This window comes from Bombina bombina, chromosome 7 (genome assembly GCF_027579735.1).
Source record: "Bombina bombina isolate aBomBom1 chromosome 7, aBomBom1.pri, whole genome shotgun sequence".
Classification (NCBI taxonomy): domain Eukaryota; kingdom Metazoa; phylum Chordata; class Amphibia; order Anura; family Bombinatoridae; genus Bombina; species Bombina bombina.
The window spans coordinates 204,337,284-204,357,222 of record NC_069505.1 but is presented as its reverse complement, the minus strand read 5'-3'; the positions used below and the strand labels follow the sequence as shown (position 1 = coordinate 204,357,222).

The 19,939-nt window shown below is 37.5% G+C and overlaps 1 protein-coding gene across 2 annotated transcripts; it reads left to right on the top strand.

The window, feature by feature from the left end:
• Window positions 1–1,124: 1,124 nt before the first annotated feature.
• On the top strand, window positions 1,125–19,568 carry FGF4 (fibroblast growth factor 4). 2 transcript variants are annotated; one of them, XR_008403208.1, is made up of 4 exons: window positions 1,125–1,675; window positions 6,537–6,640; window positions 14,824–15,321; window positions 19,252–19,568. XR_008403208.1 is itself a non-coding variant. In XM_053720568.1 (3 exons), the coding sequence occupies exons 1-3, from the start codon at window positions 1,378–1,380 to the stop codon at window positions 14,998–15,000; spliced, it is 579 nt and encodes a 192-aa protein (XP_053576543.1). In that variant the 5' UTR covers window positions 1,125–1,377; the 3' UTR covers window positions 15,001–16,911. The 2 variants fall into 2 exon arrangements, 1 of the variants encoding a protein (XP_053576543.1); XM_053720568.1 differs by lacking the exon at window positions 19,252–19,568 and having other exon boundaries at window positions 14,824–16,911.
• The last annotated feature ends 371 nt before the right edge of the window (window positions 19,569–19,939 follow it).

Sequence of the window (19,939 nt, the reverse complement as noted above, 5' to 3'; positions counted from 1 at the left end):
TGTTCATACAACCAAGAATCCTGCTGACTTTTCCTGCTGTGTTGCTTCTTTGCTTCCCTACTTTTAAATCCTCTGCAATAATAACTTCCAAGTCTCTTTTCTCTACATCTGCTATTAGTAAAGTACTATTAAGTCTATACTCAAACTTTGGGAGTCCAATGTTCTATTACAAAGGGCAATAAAGTGGTTACTTCTGGGATAGAATGAAGTGTAGCCAATGACAGTAAGTAAATGTGGATTAGGTATCCAGACTTGTGAATGCTGTGTTTGTTTAAGTTGAGGAAGGCCCTAGGGGTTCACACCTATACATGCTGTAAATTTGCTTTGGGCAGCCCTTTCCAGTCACCTCAGTGGACACATACTTGTGGATTCTGTCTGATTTAAAGAATACATTTCATCTCTCAGCTCTTTTTTATGGTTATTCTTTTATCAAATAAAGATACTTCACTTGAGTTTGAATATTTTCTAAGGAGAATTTTTGCTAAACCATTTGATAAATATCAATATAATAAAAAAGGCTAATAATAATGCTGCACTTTTAAATAGCCATCATATTTCCTAATCAAGGCTGTACATAATTCAGGTCTGAGTTTAAAATGAAAATGCAAAGCACAGGTCAGTATGATTTTTTTTATTACTTATATTTTTTGCATGTTACATTTTCACTGCCATGATTTGAGTTTATAGTTTAAGGAGCATCTAAAAGGACAGTAATATTTAACTTGCATAATAAGTGATATTTATTTATTTTACTGCAACCATGCATTATTTTCATCTTATATTTGTTTCTGAGATTTTCCATAAGCTCTTTTGGCTTTTAATGAATGGAGTGTTTTTCACATTGCAAACTAAACTATGTCGCCTGGTTACAAGAAAAAGACTGAATTCCATACATTGTGCACAAAGTGTGCTGCATGCATTCTATTAATCTATTTGTAAGTTCTACATCCAAGCACTAAGTAGTGTGACTTTGCAAAGTGATTCCCAAACACTCCTCTTTCTTTCCTTACTATTCAGTGTGATGTCTGGACTGACAGTTTCTGCTTTGAGATGAGCAGGAGGTGGTGATGTAATAAGTATCAGGCAGATGGATATAAATACCGTGGCTGGGGGTAAAGAGCTATGGCTGAGCTGCTGGAGAAGATCAACACTTCAGACAAGTCCACAGCAACTAACAACAAGTGGAGATCAAGTTCGAAAAAAACTTTCTTTAAGTCAACCCCTTTAAGAAAAGTCTCCATGCAAGTTAATAGACCAAACCACACCTCCTTTTGGAACTAACCAGTTGGTTCTTTGATCTAAGTATAAGTGGATCTGGAGTTGAGGTATTTTTAGAGCAATTGACTCCTTAAACCACGTGTGCCCACGTTGATCAGGATGACTGTTCAATCTGCCCTTGTGCCAATCCTGTTCCTGGGGCTGGTTTCGGGTTTGGTGCATTGTATATCGCTCGCATCGTCCCAGAGAAATGATACATTGGACCGGCGTTGGGAAACACTTTTTTCTAGGTCTATGGCCAGGATGCCAGGAGAGAAAAAAGAAGGGAATCGGGAAAGTGACTATTTGCTAGGCATCAAGAGGTTGCGACGTCTTTACTGCAATGTGGGCATCGGATTTCATATCCAGATTTTACCAGATGGCAGAATAAATGGGATGCATAATGAAAATCGATACAGTAAGCATTTCATTTATTGCATTTACTCAAAAAGATTTATTGAACATTTGTCAAATAAAGCGAAATGGCATTTTCTGTCATGAACATGTCAGAAACTAATATGGAACCAAATTTATATTACCTAAAATAAATAGTATTGTTAATCTTGTTTCTATAAAAAATTAAACACTGCATTGTATAAATAATGGTAACAATGTTTTAAAATATTATTTAACCATTTATTTTTTTATAAGAAGCAATAACCTTTCAAATAATATATTCTGATTATTTTTCAATGCATTTATTTATTTTACTGTTCATGGAAAAGCACTTTTAGAGTCACTAAAATTTACATGAAATAAGTGAAGCTCAAGTCAAAGTTAATCTGTATAATTAGCTATAAAGTTGTGCCAGGGAAATGACAGAGCTCAGTACAGCTTGTGTTCTGCTCGGTGGGATAAACACATGTGCAGCTAGATTAGTGTCACTGAAAATGGGATCTTTCCTTTCTCATTCAACAGCGCTTTAGAAAATAAAGTGGGAATTATCTCAGTACTCTTAGGAAAACTGTATTTATTTGGATTTTATCAAGAGGAACTAATTAAGGGTTCTAAAGTAGTGGCAATTAATTGCTTAAATGATTTACAGAGCTCCTGTTTCTGGCAGCGAATTTCTTAGTCATAGTTGTTGTCAGGTGCCTTATTTTAGAATATATCTGGTAGGTGGGCAGAGCTATTTTTTGTATTTACTTATCACAAGTCTAAATTCTCCATGTTTAAATAACAAATCTGGTTACCATGGGCTGTTACATAAAAATAAAAATGATATATTTGAAAATAATAATATATACAAATAAATAGATAGATCATATAGATAGATAGATAGATAGATAGATAGATCAGATAGATAGATGATAGATTGATCAGATAGATAGATGATAGATAGATAGATAGATAGATAGATAGATAGATCAGATAGATAGATCAGATAGATAGATCAGATAGATAGATAGATAGATAGATAGACAGATCAGATAGATAGATGATAGATCAGATAGATAGATAGATAGATAGATAGATAGATAGATAAGATAGTACAATTCCAGGGATTAGGTAGAGCCATAAAGTAGACTGAATTAATTTATAGATATTTTGTTCAGCATCAATAAGTGAAACGTATTTGCAGATTTTAATATAATGTTAAAAAATAATACTCTCATAACTGTCAGTATTAATGAATAACTTCAACTGTCATGCCAAAGTATTTGTTAAATTATTTTCCTGCAAAAGAGAAAGGCAATGTGTTTCAGCCTCTCTAGCCCCCAAGTGGTTAAATCTTTGTGTGTGATTTAAATACATCTGTTAGTGACTTAACCTTGTGCCCTGAAGCACTATTTGATACCCAACTGAAACAATAGGATTTAGGATTAGACAACACCAAGACAAATGCCAAAGTCAATCAACCCTGAAATGACTTTGCTGCACAATATAAATGTGACATGGGTTGCAAGGGTTAAAGTTGTACATCCTGAAATAAAAAGGGGTCTGGTTATGAAAAGAAGTCATTTTATGTAGCGCCTGTATTAAAGGTTTTTGGGGGGTCATTTTTTGACCCAATAAAATTCCAGAACATGATCTAGAAAGGGGAGTAAGCGTTACTCCACTGATTCCCTTTAAAATGTATTCTAAAATATCTACATATAAAACACAGCTTCTTTGATTGGCATAAACTGAGTGCAGCTGAAAATGCACCATTTTATTAGTGTTTTTGTTAGATAGGTGCAGAACGTGCAGTCTGACCGGATAATGCAACCGTGTAGGTGAAAAGATAGGTGCAGAATGTGCAGTCTGACCGGATAATGCAAACGTGCAGGTGAAAAGCTAGGTGCAGAATGTGCAGTCTAACCGGATAATGCAACCGTGTAGGTGAAAAGCTAGGTGCAGAATGTGCAGTCTAACCGGATAATGCAACCGTGTAGGTGAAAAGATAGGTGCAGAACGTGCAGTCTAACCGGATAATGCAAACGTGTAGGTGAAAAGATAGGTGCAGAACATGCAGGCTAACCGGATAATGCAAACGTGTAGGTGAAAAGCTAGGTGCAGAACATGCAGGCTAACCGGATAATGCAAACTTGTTGGTGAAAAGCTAGGTGCAGAATGTGCAGTCTAACCGGATAATGCAAACGTGTAGGTGAAAAGATAGGTGCAGAATGTGCAGTCTAACCGGATAATGCAAACGTGTAGGTGAAAAGATAGGTGCAGAATGTGCAGTCTAACCGGATAATGCAAACGTGTAGGTGAAAAGATAGGTGCAGAACGTGCAGTCTAATCGGATAATGCAAACGTGTAGGTGAAAAGATAGGTGCAGAACGTGCAGTCTAACCGGATAATGCAAACGTGTAGGTGAAAAGATAGGTGCAGAACGTGCAGTCTAACCGGATAATGCAACCATGCAGGTGAAAAGATAGGTGCAGAACGTGCAGTCTAACCGGATAATGCAACCGTGCAGGTGAAAAGATAGGTGCAGAACATGCAGTCTGACCGGATAATGCAACCGTGTAGGTGAAAAGCTAGGTGCAGAACGTGCAGTCTAACCGGATAATGCAACCGTGTAGGTGAAAAGATAGGTGCAGAACGTGCAGTCTGACCGGATAATGCAAACGTGTAGGTGAAAAGATAGGTGCAGAACGTGCAGTCTAACCGGATAATGCAAACGTGTAGGTGAAAAGCTAGGTGCAGAACATGCAGGCTAACCGGATAATGCAAATGTGTAGGTGAAAAGATAGGTGCAGAACGTGCAGTCTGACCGGATAATGCAACCGTGTAGGTGAAAAGATAGGTGCAGAACGTGCAGTCTGACCGGATAATGCAAACGTGTAGGTGAAAAGCTAGGTGCAGTCTGACCGGATAATGCAAACGTGTAGGTGAAAAGCTAGGTGCAGAACGTGCAGTCTGACCGGATAATGCAAACGTGTAGGTGAAAAGCTAGGTGCAGAACGTGCAGTCTGACCGGATAATGCAAACGTGTAGGTGAAAAGCTAGGTGCAGAATGTGCAGTCTGACCGGATACTGCAAACGTGTAGGTGAAAAGCTAGGTGCAGAACGTGCAGTCTGACCGGATACTGCAAACGTGTAGGTGAAAAGATAGGTGCAGAACGTGCAGTCTGACCGGATAATGCAAACGTGTAGGTGAAAAGATAGGTGCAGAACGTGCAGTCTGACCAGATAATGCAAACGTGTAGGTGAAACTGTAAATATAACAATGATAACAAACTCAGAAGCGTAGACCATTAGTACAATATCATTACGTAAAATACAATAAATTGAACAAAATGACATACATTGATTGACTAAGATGTATTATGGATATGGTTTGTTTTCAGAACCAAGGCTAGGATGCATTTATAATAATAATAATAATAATAATAAGTGTCATAATAATAACAAGAAACAAAATAACAGAAAACAGTGCAGTCCTAGGATCTATCCTCTTAGGGGAGGACTGGCCACTTTTGACCTGGGGGCAATTACAGCTTAGTGGCCCATCTATATCAATCCCCCCCTTTGAAAAAGTTATATTTCATTAAAAAAAAATTGTTGCAGATTTTTTGTTTTCATGGTACCTCTGTTAACTATTGGGGCAGTATAGGGGCAGAAAGCATGATGTGTGTATGTGTGTGTATATATGTATGTCTATATATATATATATATATATATATATATATATATATATATATCTCTCTCTCTCTCTCTCTCTCTATATATATATATATATATATATATATATATACATACATACATACATACATACACACACACACATATATATGTGTATATATAAATTTATACACACACACACACACACATACATATATACACACACACACACACACATACATATATACACACACACACACATATATATATATATGTATGTATAAAGAAATTGGCTGCTGGGCACTGCGCCTTCTTCATCAGCCCTGATTCCAACACCAAGAGCAGCCCCTACTGCAATCCTGCCCCAATCTTGTCCTGCATCCTGTGGAGTGAAAGATGTCAATATGCACAGTTCTGTGCTAACCTTGTGCTTGTACTATCATGTACAAGTGTTTTCTAAACTAAGCTTCTTCAGAAGAAACTTGCCACACACAGAAAGTGCTATAGAATCAGGGCAATATATCCCAAGATAATTTAATTAAAAAAGCCAAAAGCAGTATATAGCTATTAAAGGGACAGTAAAGTCAAAATTAAACTTTCATGATTGAGTTAGAGCATGCAACTTTGTATAACTTTCCATATACTTCTATTATCAAATGTGCTTTGTTCTCTTAGTGTTCTTTGTTTAAAAGCATACCTAGGTAGGCTCAGAAGCAGCAATGATTTACTGGGAGTTATGCCTCTTATCATTTTCTTACCTTTTGTGTTCAGCTAGCACCCAGTAGTGCATTGCTGCACCTTCAACAAAGGATACCAATAGAATAAAACAAAATTGAGATTAGAAGTAAATTGGAAAGGTGTTTAAAATTGTATACTCTATCCAAATCACGAAAGAAGAAGATTGGGTTTCATGTCACTTTAAACAATGTACAGAAACCCAACATGTTCATGGGTGAACACACTTTAGTTTAGTTGTTGGTTTGGACACAGGATGACAGCACAAGTGATAAAGACAATAGAAAATGGCTTAACTAGCATAGGGAATCATATGCAATCGGTAGACCAAGCAGGGCTGCAACAGGGAAAAAATAAATTATCAGTTATATTCACAAATGTACTTATGAAATGGTGCTTAATTGCTTGTCAAGCACTGTCTACGTTCCATAGCTTGTTGTACTGTGAGATGCACCTGTCTGCTCTGACATTACACTGTCTTCATATTCCAGGTTTGTTGGAGATCTCACCAGTGGAGGTGGGAATCGTGAGCCTATATGGTGTTAAAAGTGGACTTTTTGTTGCAATGAATGGAAAAGGAAAATTATACGGATCTGTAAGTAATATTTTGTAGACGAGTACCTTGTTGTATAAAAATAGAACACTCCTCCAATCTATTGTTTAGCAGTCTTTACTCACTCTCTCATTGGTGTAATGTAAAATGGCACAACGCTCCCACACTGGTTCTCCACAGCTGATTATTAACAATTTTAATGAGCTCCCAAAGATCAATTTTACCCGCTTAAGTATAGCAAATTGTTTACAAATCGCTCATTTACCTTTATTTTGACATTTGAAATAGCTGATTTAACCTATTGTATCCTCACGTATACTGATAATTTCAGTACCTAAATACTGGTTTTAAAAAAGCTATGCAAATAATAAGGTACAGAAAACATTATTCTATCAGCTGGGGGATATAGAGTGGTACAAAAATGTTAATTTTTCATTGTATTGGTCTCACTGTGTACACCAGGCATGGGCATTTGTCAGCTTTGTTCGCTACAGAATGAGGAAGTAAGTGGCCACCATGGACTCTGGCTATTTTCGGGGCCGGATTGATTCTTGTGAATGGTCACACCACTAAGATCTGTGCAAATCCAGATGTTAGTTTGGTGATCTTTCACAAGCATAAATCCAGCACCAAAAATGGCCGCAGTCCACAAGCGGCCGCCTACTTTCCCTTTCTGTAGTGAACAAAGCTGCCAGATGCCAATGCCTAGTGTACACAGTGAGACATATGGAGGATTTTTTCATAACTTTAGAGAGATAAGCTAATGAGGTCTGCTCTCCCCTGAGCTCAGCCCATTTAATTTGGTTGTGGTTTTAACTAGCAGAGGTAGTTATTTCATATACAAAAATATACCTTAAGGAGAACTTCCCCATACATTTTAATCGCTGCAGCTGGTATAACAAATTAAAGTGAAGGAAAAGTTGGAACATGTTGAAGACACAAAATAATCGCTAACTTTTCCCCCAAAATTTTTCTAAATTTATGAAATAAACCATATTTATATTTCCCTACCATTTCGATCATTACTCCTCCCATCCGCTATTTCCTTATTTTCTAGTGAGTGACGTATATAGAGCGGTCCCACCTGCTCTATACATGTTTCCAAAGCGTGTTCATGATCCTCCGATTAACTGAGCATGCGTTATACTTTCTTGCAACATAATATTGGAATTCCATAATAGTACTACTAGGCATGCGCGAAACGAGAGCGCACATGGATTTTGGGCTGAAGCAATAAACCTTAGAGCATGCGCACATCATCTGGGAGGCGGATGACGTTGATTGACGGCCGCCTAATGGCCAGATTTTCAATAGGCTCTTAAAAAATGGGTTGCATTTGCCGAGAAAGAAAACGTCAGTACAAACAGCGATAACTTACTTTAGAATAATAATTTAAACAAATTATGAATGAAACTCGTTTTGGGCAAAAAATCTTATTACAGTTTCATAGCTAGGTAACTTTACCTTCACTTTAAAGAGAAACTCATTTTACAGTAAACTGCTCAATACTCAATTTAACAACTGAAGAAAGACTGAGCCGGTCCTGCTGGCGTTAGAACCTGCGATTGTTAAGTTAAATCTGATAGGCAATAGCTTCATGTAATACAAAAGGGAATGCCGCAGACTACTCAGTCCTAATATAGGTCTGAATGGAACAAAGTCATCTATGTTGAAGAAAGCTGTGTGAGAAAATATGATAAGTATTCTGCTTGTAAATAATTGTCATAATGCCCCACACAGGCTGTCTCTCTGCGCTGGCTGTCTTCACAGAAGTATGTGGTTTAAAGGGCCACAAACTTGGAAAATATTTAAATAGGGAAACAAGATGCCAAACATCTGCCACTTCCTAACTTCCTCCTTAGGCAGCATTGATATAGAATGGAAACTGGGTGTTTCGTACATTACAACTATATTACGGCGAGAGGGCAAGTGGTGTGCATGCGCAGCTGCTCTCTCTTCAGATTAAAAGAATAGTAATCCATTAAAATGAAAGAAAAAACAGATTTGCGTAATACTATTAAACACCTGATATATTGTAAAATAGTTAAAGGACCATTAAAGAGTCAGTATAGTAAAAAAAAATGGCATGCTCTAATTTGTTACAGCATCAACTTTTAAAGGGACATTCCGGTCAAAATTTAAAAGCACACAGATTAATTACAACTTTGAATAGAAACATATTTGCAAAAAATGCTTCTACTAAAAGTTAACACTGTTTTAGTGTTAACGTTTTTCTATTCACGCGCACGTGCAGCATAGCTAGATATTCTCAGTGCACCAGCATTTTAAGTACTACAGCTGCTCAGAATGACATTGAGGATTATATCATGTCAGCAATTAACAAATTGAGTCATTATTAGACGGTACAAGCATCTTAACCTCTATGAGCAAGTGCTGTGTTTAAAATGCTGGTGCACGTGCATACAGTTTTGAAACAGCTATAGTTTTTATAAGAAGCATTTTTGCTAATACATGTATATTACAAAAATGCTCCTATTTAAAGCTGAAATGCATCCAGGTGGATTCCAGTTTTGACTTTCTCTTTAAGACTAGTGATCCTGCACTACTGTGTGTTTAACCCACACAAAGGGGTTAAACACTCAGTAGAAGTACCGCTTTGGGTTTGCAGGGCACAGCAGGTCCTGAGTGGAAACTGCCACTGATCCAATCCGCATCAGTAGTCACATGACGCAGCTGTATAGATAGCGCTGCTGATTAGATCAGCATCAGTTTTCACTTAGGACCTGCAGTGCTCTGCGAGTCCAGAGTGGTTTTAAAAACAATAAATATAGAGTAAATCAAGTCTCTATATGAGGTGCGCAAAGTTCAGAAAGGCGTTCAGTAGGTGGATGTTCCCAGAATCTTCTGAAGAAGCAGGCAGCACTCTTGTATGGTGAAGGTGGGTGCCTGTGAATCAAAGAGAAAGAGAGAGGCGCCTCATGGGACAGTATCGTAACAACCAGATAAGGCAAACAATGAGGCAGCCCGTGATGGGGTATACTCACAAGGATAGCGGCATATGAGGATGCCTAGTAGAGCGGGACGGGACTTTAGGTCGCCCGACAGACATACACAGCAGTGCGTGGAGACGTCAGGTCACGGGGTCCGTTCAGCCAATCAGCGGCCACAGAGAATCAGCATCAGACGTCAGAGCTGTTCCGGGAGTAGCCAATGCTAAGCCTGAAGATCAGCGTCCCCAAAGAATGTCACTTGTTCGGCGGTCTCTTGGAGCGACCAGTTACCATCCCTTACTGTCTCTTGCAGCAAATGAAAGTGTTCTTAGCGGTCACTCAGTGTTTAAATGAACCGTATTCCATAAGTTATGATGGGGTCTCTGCGTCTGTCACCCAGCATTTGTATCACATCTCTGACTTTAACAGACGTTAGTTGTTTAATGTCCTCAATGATTATGTCAGGCACCTTGCTGTCCCCTGATGTCTCAGTGTATCAGCCCCTTTGCCCACGGTACCCCTAAAGTGAGTGCAGGAAGTCCCTTCTTCTCTCCTGGCTGTATATCGCCAGCAGGGGGTGTGGTCCTCAGCCGATTCCAGCACAAGCTCTTCCCTCTAGGTTGTGCTGTTGCTGGCCTACTCCAGATACTTCTAACCACATATATCAGTAAGAATGTAGTGCGGCTACACTGCCAAATCACCCCGTTACAGTCAACTGTAACAGGGTGATTTGGCAGTGTAGCCGCACTACATTCTTACTGATATATGTGGTTAGAAGTGTCTGGAGTAGGCCAGCAGCCAGGAGAGAAGAAGGGACTTCCTGTACTCATTTTAGGGGTACCGTGGGCAAAGGGGCTGATACACTGAGACATCAGGGGACAGCAAGGTGCCTGACATAATCATTGAGGACATTAAACAACTAACGTCTGTTAAAGTCAGAGATGTGATACAAATGCTGGGTGACAGACGCAGAGACCCCATCATAACTTATGGAATACGGTTCATTTAAACACTGAGTGACCGCTAAGAACACTTTCATTTGCTGCAAGAGACAGTAAGGGATGGTAACTGGTCGCTCCAAGAGACCGCCGAAGAAGTGACATTCTTTGGGGACGCTGATCTTCAGGCTTAGCATTGGCTACTCCCGGAACAACTCTGATGTCTGATGCTGATTCTCTGTGGCCGCTGATTGGCTGAACGGACCCCGTGATCTGACGTCTCCACGCACTGCTGTGTATGTCTGTCGGGCGACCTAAAGTCCCGTCCCGCTCTACTAGGCATCCTCATATGCCGCTATCCTTGTGAGTATACCCCATCACGGGCTGCCTCATTGTTTGCCTCATCTGGTTGTTACGATACTGTCCCATGAGGCGCCTCTCTCTTTCTCTTTGAGTCCAGAGTGGCACTTCTGCTATGTGCTTCTGTCTATGAATACATGGACATTAATGTTCTTTTGAAATAATTTAGTTGACGCTGAAATTAAAAAGTGTTATTACATCAAAGATCCTTTCATATAAAACACATTGTATAATGAATATACTTATCAATGTATCAACAGATTGCTAATTAAAGGGACATAAACCCAATATTTTTTCCTTCAAGATTTAGATAGAGCATGTGATTTTAAACAACTTTCTAATTGACTTCTATTATCTCATTTTCTTTTTTCTCTTGGTATACATAGATATGCTACATAGCACAATGCCCTACTTGAGGCTAAATGCTGATTGGTGAATGCACAAATGCAACTGTGTCCACTTAGCTCCCAGTATTGCATCACTGCTCTTTCAACAAAGAATACCAAGAGAATTAAGCAAATTTGAAAATACAAGTACATTGCATAGTTGTTTGAAATTGTATGTTCTACATGAATCATGGGAGAAAATGTTTGGGTTTTATGTCCCTTTAATTGCGGGACTTAATTTGCATTGCAATTCATCCAATTGCTTTTTCTGTGCTAATAAGACTGAAGCTAGAAGCAAATAAGTTAATTTAACCCAAATAACCATAAAATGATCGTTTTTATTACGGTGCTGATAAAGGAAATGCTTAACTCCTCCCCGTAACCACTTCAAAGAAAGCAGCTTTGTGATGTGCCTTTGAACCTAAGTGTATATACAGCAGTATGCTGGTGCCTATTATCCTCAAGAACTAATGCTACAAGGCTACACATTTTCATAGCACTCTCATCTACATCATGAAGTAAATAACGGCAAAGTTGTGCTTAGCTTACTATACATCTCTCTGCAGGGAGCAAATCATGAAAACTTTGCTATATGCATAGGTTTGTGGACGTAGACCCCCATAAGAGTGGCAGAATTCTAATAAAGTGTCCCAACCATAATAATAGCAATGGGAACTAATAATACACACAATATATAGTCACAGTTTTATAACTAAAGAAAGCATCTCACAAGGTAAATATCTTCTTTTCAATAACCATGAGATGTCTAGAGTCATATGACCCATTATTTAAAGGAAAAACAAGACAGGAAAGTAAGGGGTTACTATAGCACTAACTCTCACTCTAATTTAGGATTTAAAGTAAAACCATTCATACTTTATTATTCAAAAGTTAAAACCAGGATAAACATCCCTGATAGGTAAGGTATTATTTAAAGGGACACAAAAGTTAGCATTGATTATTTTATGGAAACGGAACCTTTACAATTATTTCTTCAATATTTTAGCAACTAATATCATTAAAAAAATGCATCTGCTGATTATTCTCAGGCTAATCTTTGTATAGAATACATCATTATGTATATATGTTATGTATATATTAGGTGTATGTGGGCTCATTTTTGGTAGAGAGAGCAGCACAGGTGATTTCTCTCTTCTGTGTCTTTAATCACTCATGTAAAAAATGCCACGTTACTGAGAAAAAGGCACTGGTCTCTTTAAAGGGACATAAAACCCAATTTTTTCTTTCTTTTGTGATTCAGATAGATCATGCAATTTTAAACAACTTTCTAATTTATTTCTATTATCTAATTTGCTTCATTCTCTTGATATAATTTGTTGAAAAGCATATCTAGATAAGATCAGTAGCTGCTGATTGGTGGCTGCACATAGATGCCTCATGTGATTGGCTCACCCATGTGCATTTATATTTCTTCAACAAAGAATATCTAAAGAATGAAGCAAATTAGATTATAGAAGTAAATTGGAATGTTGTTTAAAATTGCATTTTCTACTTGACTCATTTTTGGGGTTAGTGTCCCTTTAAATGTGGGGTTTCCTGAATATACTGAGTTGTTTTTGGCTGATGCTGATACACAGATTCCTCTCCTTCCCCTAAATCACTCTAAATATGATCTATAATGGTTTGGGTAACTGCTATTTTCACATTGATCATGGGATATTTAAAGGGTCATGTGACCCCTAATTTATTAAAGGGGCAGTAAAGTCAAAATTACATGTTCATGGTCTAGATCTATTGTCAGATTTGCTTTGCTCTCTTGGTATCATTTGTTGAAGAGTACATCTAGCTGGGCTCATAGCAGCTTAGGAGCGTGCACGTGTGTTTAGAACTCTATTTGCAACATTGTTTGTAGCAGTGTTATACATTGTTGCATACACTGCTGCCATAGATTTTTAAACATGTGCACACTCCTCAGCTCCTATGAGCCCAGCTAGATTTACTTTTTAACAAAGGATACCAAGAGTACAAAGCAAATTTGATAATAAAAATAAATTGAAAAATTGTTTAAAATTCATAATCAATCTAAATAATGGAAGTTTAATTTTGATTTTACTTGCCCTTTAAGGAACTAATTCTCTTTACAATGAAATGTAATATGACTATATAATGATAGCTGAGACAGAGCCGTAGTTTCAGAGCTGTCTATTGGGTTAAGAAACTGACACGACATACAGAACTCGAATATAAAAGAGGAGATTTTCTGTATATGCCCCTCTAGGTTTCTGAGGGACTTTGTTACTGCCAATGCACAGAAATAAGACTACAGATTACTAAAATCCAGGAAGAGGGGGCATTTATCCCTTGCTTGTGTTAGTGGGAAATTAATGTAGGGATCTGAAGCCATTTTTGCAAATCAAATATGTTTACATTTAAAATGAGACCTATACCGGTTTATAACAAGCCCTAGACGCATTACAAAAATGAAAAAAATAAAGTATACACTTTACCAGCTATAATAGCCATGTTGCATTATGTATTTGAATTAAAGCCATGGACCCACACTACAAAGAAGGTTATGAGCAGTTACTTGTACGTGCATTGTAATGAAAACAACTGTAAATGTCTGCAACTTGTCTGCAAGACACCCATGGATACAAATAAACTAAACCAGTCATGTGACATAAGGAAACAGTAACAAAGAGATAAAACCCACAACATATTTCCAAATACAAGAAGATTTTATTATAAGTTGATATCTCTAAGAAAATAAATCTGTAAATTGCCTGACTCTCTGCTATTTGACACCTGTACCCCTTACACAGTTTGCAAAACGCTTAAAGACTTTAGGTACATTGATGTCTGATGGGACAGTATACACCAACTGCATGTAATAGACACTACTATAAAGAATAAGATGCACAGATACTGAACTAAAAATCCAGTATAAAACTGTTTAAAAAACTTACTTAGAAGCTCTCAGTTTAGCCCTGTTGAAAAGGTTAGGCTGGGACACCCAGTGAAATAGCCTGAAAAGCAAAAGGAGCAGACACTCCCCCCTCCCCTGCATATGAAAAGACCCTTTACACAAACAGGAGCCGCAGGAATCTGTAGACATCGGTATACATCTAAAACTTTGGAGCTTGCTTACGAGTCTGAAAACCAGCACAATGTTATTTAAAATAAGCAAAACTGTACATTTAAAAAAAAAACATGTGTGGGCTATATAAATGGATAATCTACAAAACATTTATGCAAAGAAAAATCTACTGTTTAATGCCCTTTTAAGCTATGACTTAAAGGGACACTAAACCCAAAATGATTAAAGTAGAGAATACAATTTTAAACATAAAATAAATTAGAAAGTTGTTTAAAATTGCATGCTCTTTCTAAATCATGAAAGAAAAAAATTGGGTTTAATGTCCCTTTAAAAGGACATTAGAACATTTTTCTACAGTCTTCCAATAGATTAACAGATCAGCAGATTTAAATTAAAGGAAAAGGGGGCAAAATAAATAATGAAAATATATTGCCAAGTTGTTTTACTATGTAATTTATATTACAATCTCAAAGTCTTTACTGTCACTTTAATATGAAACTATTTCATCTATTATTTTTTTTGTTTCTTACAGAGGCATTTCAACGATGAATGTAAATTTAAAGAAACCTTATTACCAAACAACTACAACGCATATGAATCCAGGAAATACCCTGGGATGTACATCGCTCTTGGCAAAAACGGAAGGACCAAAAAGGGGAACAGAGTTTCTCCGACAATGACACTGACACATTTCCTGCCACGGATCTGACAATTGCTTCACAAATCCACCGGACAGGCCAGGAGGGAACCACCTGGTGCACTTTTTACAACAGTTTAATGCAAGAGCTGATGTATTTAAATTAATAACTTAAGTTTGTATATATGGTCAGGATTTTTTTTTATTTATAGCTCATTTTTTTGTAATATGTTGAGTTACACTGTATGCCTTATTTTGTGGGCGATACTTCAGGACTTTTGAGACTGGATGCATCTTTTTGGAAGGATCTGCAACTGTTCCTGTGCAATGCAGAAACACCATATGCCGCTCTCATACAATTTGTGTACTGTTTACAAGTTGCACACAGATAAGGTGAGACAAGTGTTGGGTTAAAGCCTGCTATGTTTCCTCTAGTATCAGTTTACTGCTGGTGCAGAAAGTGCAGTGCAAGACGAGTCATTGGCAATCTGTTTTTAGACCTGTCAGTGCTGAACTCTGAACTTCTCAGCAGTCAATCTCTCTCTAATGTCTCCAAGGAGAACATTCATTTTAACCACTTCACTGTTAAAAGGGGGCACCGGCAACTAGGGACAAATGCTTAAAGGGACATGAAACCCTATTTTTTTGCTTTCATGATTCAGTTAGAACATAAAGTTGTAAACAGCTTTCCAATTTATGTTTATTATCGATTTTGGTTTATTCTCTAGGTATTCTTTAACGAATGAGCAGCAATGCACTACTGTGAGGTAGCTGATCACATACAGTAGATAAACCAATGACAAGAGGCATATATGTGCAGTCACCAATCCCCCAGCTCCTAAACCTACCTAGGTATGATTTTCAGCAAAGGATGCCAAGAGAACAAAACAAATTAAACAATAGACGTACAATGGAAAGTTGTTGGAAATTGTATGCTCTATCTAAATCACAAAATCAAGTTTTCAAGTTTCATGATCCTTTAAAAGGATAGCAAATACCTCTTGATTTTGTGTAAAAATAGTGCTTGTCCCTAAAGGCCAAAAAGAGAACTCTGCAACCTGCAAATGCTGCAAACCAAATAGCATGTTTAGGCATTTTACAGCATTTTAAGTTACAGATTTAGCAGTTTCTTCTCCCTATGGAGCTTGGTAGAAAGCACAATTTTTACACAAAAGCAAGAGATATTTAATGTTCCTTTAAAGGGACATAAAACACAAACATGAATGCATTTCAATGTTGAATACAAGCATACTTGCTATAAATATGTATTAAAGGGATAGGAAAGTCAACATTTAAAACTTGCATGACAGAACATATAAGTTTAGGACACTTTTAAATTCATTTCTATTTTCAAATGTGCTTTGTTCTCTTGGTATCCCTTGTTGAAAAAGAATATGCACATATCCTACACTAGTGGGAACTAGCTGCTGATTGGTGCCTGCACACATTTGTCTCTTGTGATTGGTTAACTAGATCAGCAATCTGCCAGTGGTGCAATGCTGTTCCTTCAGCAATGGATAACAAGAGAATGAAGAAAATTTGGTAATAGAAGTAAATATGAAAGTTGTTTGAAATTGTATGTTCTATCTGAATCATGAAAGAAAATGTTGGGGTTTCCTGTCCTTTTAACAAACATTTTTTCTGGTAAAATATATTTCAGTGACAGCTTTTACTGCACACAGAGCACATGTGCACACTCATTCAAACGCTACCTGCTCATAGAGCATATTGGTGCCTGTTTGTATCATCATGAAGAATACGCGCCACCACTGGCTCGCTGAGCAGAAGGGATATTTGAATGAGAGTGAACAGAACATATGCACATACATTGCAAAAATGAAACAATTTGCTTTTCACATCCCTTTAAGAAAGAGGTGTTAATACATTATTAATAGGAAGTCTGAGGAACACTTAAATTGAATGTCAATTTTAATGCTAAAGTGCCCGGTTTTCAAAAATTCGATTAAAAACAGGGGCACTTTAATTCATCAAAATTTACAGTTCACTCATTGTGAAAAAATACTTACCTTTTAAGCTTCACAGCAGCTCCAGCTTCCTCCGGTCGTCGCAAGCCATTTCTGACGTCAGAAATGATGGATAGGTCATCCTCCAATCACGGCTTCCCCCCCCGGGGGAATCAGTGTCGGATTCAATGCCGTGATTGGAGGAAGCCGGATTCCTCATTTTAGACCCAGGAAGAGGCTTTGCGACGGGCGGAGGAAGCTGGAGCTGCTGTGAAGATAAAAAGGTAAGTTTTTTTTCTCATCAGGAGTGAAATGTAAATTTTGATGAATTAAAGTGCCCCTGTTTTTAATCGAATTTTTAAAAAATGGGCACTTCAGCATCAAAATTGACATTCACTTTAAAAGGATAAAAAGGTCAAAATTTAAATGTGACGGTTGACTTTCAGTTTTACATGGAAGCATTTTTGCTAGATACCATTTCATTAGCAAACATTATTCTAGTAAAATGTACGGCAGTTTTTCAGCGGCATACATACATATGCTGTGAGGGCCCGTGCACCAGTATTCAAACTCAGAGAGCTGGTGGTGGTGTGCATTGTGTAATTTGTGTCATATAAGCCAGTGTCGACTCTCTGAGAAGGTGCAGTGTTTGAATACGGAACAGACCCTCACAGCATACGTGCGTATGCCGCTATAAAACAGTAATAACTGTTACTAGAAGCATTTTGCTAATGGAAGTATGAAAGAATTTTGCAAAAAATGCTTCTATTTTAAATTTAAATGCACACATAGACATTTACATTCTTACCTTACTATCTCTTGGATGTCAGCAGATTTTCCCTCATTGGCATTTATAAGTAGACACAGCAAAAACGTATCCCGTTAAATTTTGGGTTACAGGGCAATCAACATCTTATTCTGTAAATCAAATCTTCTTTTCTGAAATACATTCACATGCATTGGGGCCGAAGCCCCTGTTTCCACGCAAGCCTTCAGGCTTCCAAAAACAGCAGTTATGAAGCAGCAGTCTTAAGACCGCTGCTCCTTAACTGGTCCGCCGCCTCTGAGTCTGCGGACATCAATCCGTCCGATCTTATACAATCGGGTTGATTGACACCCCCTGCTTGCAGCCGCAAATCTGTAAGGGGAGGCATTGCACAAGCAGCTCACCAGAACTGCTTGTGCAATGTTAAATGCCGACAACGTATACTGTCGGCATTCAGCGATGTCTGTCGGACATGAAACGCTACAGCGTATCATGTCAGACAATGATAAATCGGCCCCATTGCATCTCATTAAGTTTAAAATATCACCTATATTCATCAGGAAAAAAAAGATCTCTCTCTCTCGTCTAACTAATAATATTATAATTTACTGAGTTCCTAATAACTATCCAGAAACTGCTTTCAAAATGCTTGTCACATCTCCTGATACGTCACAAACAGTACATTTCACAACCAGAAGTGGCCTTTTGTCCTATTTTTAAAAGTTATTTTCCCCTTTATTGTAAGGGGAATAAGTAGCCTTGAATATGGAAATCTATGCTGCTATGTGGTATTTATCACCACTAAAGCTATTTTACATCTACCTCACAAAAACCCATAGGATATCTCCTCATAAAACACATAAGAGTTGGCCTCGGATTTTTCCATATGTGGCCAAATATACTCAACACAGAAATGGTTGCGGTGCACTTCAGCCCTGTCACGTTTGAGCTATCTTTACCAGCATCTTACTTTTAGTAAGTATAATCATGACAAAAATATTTCAAAGCAGCTGCTGAGCTGCACTATATGGTCATTAAGTAATCCTATATTTTTTCATAATATACTTTTCAAATGCCAATGTTATAGAAGCCTCAATGAAATAACTACAGGCAGAAAAATACACCCAAAGAACGAGACAAAATGATTTCTCCTATAAGTGCCATCATTAATTAATCATTTCAGTACCTAAGGCTCTAATTTATTGATATTATGAAAAAGATTTCCTATCTGTGATCCCCATAATTAATAGCTAAAATCCTGTTTACATTCCTTTTGTATCCTTTTCCAATAATCAATCCTACAAACAGTGACAACGTTTAAAGCAAATGTCCAACCAATTGTTTATGTGGATTGATCAGGTTGGATTTAGAATTGCTCAGATTCTGTGTCCTATACAAAGCTTTTTCAGGTCTTAGAGTTGATAACTGCACTTAGTAACTCCACTTACAGGATTGACACTTAAAAGGGACATTGAACGCAAGTTTTTACTTTGTTCAAGCCGAAAGAAGGTAATTTAAAATGTTTTACAGTTTATTTTGTGTGAAAATGAGTTGTTCCTATGCTGAATAAACCTAGTTTTTTGTTCTTGTCAGGCTTATGGAGGCTTTCCCCTCTCCGCCAACCACAGCTTGGGAAGCTGTTCCTATCAGCCAGTGAGCATTGAATACCTAAGTATGCAACATGCATTTACTGCAAGTTTCAATTCAAATTTAAACTGCTTTTCCGTAAATCTTTTTTTTATTAATAATATTTCAACATGTGTAATTGCTGCTCTTTCAATAGATATAATATTCCTTTAAATGGGAAGCAGTTTGTCTGTTCTTTGTCTGTAGTTTTATACAGGTATCCTTCAATACTGTGATGTATGTGCTGTGCACAATGAAATGTATAATAAACAAGGTAAATGTAACTTGTATGTTGGTGTTTATTCATACAGAGATTAAAGCATTCCTTACTAGAAGGATAAAAATGACCCCCATAAAACAGCTTTGCATTGCAACTCTGAGTAAGATGCTATCAACCCTTGTTTAACCTAGACGTGTGTATGCAAACTAGACTGCATCCTGTCTATTGTTTCCGTGGAAAGTGTAAATGGCCATCGTCTAAGGTGTCACAACACACGTAATTCCTTAATAAAAAGGAGGCAAAGGGGGGAACATAGAAACTAGAATTAGTGGACCATTAAGTATTGCAGAATTGCGTAAGTTATAGATACATCATAAAAAGACAATACAATAGCACTTATGTTCAATTTCAAATGAGTAATAGATTTTTTTTCTG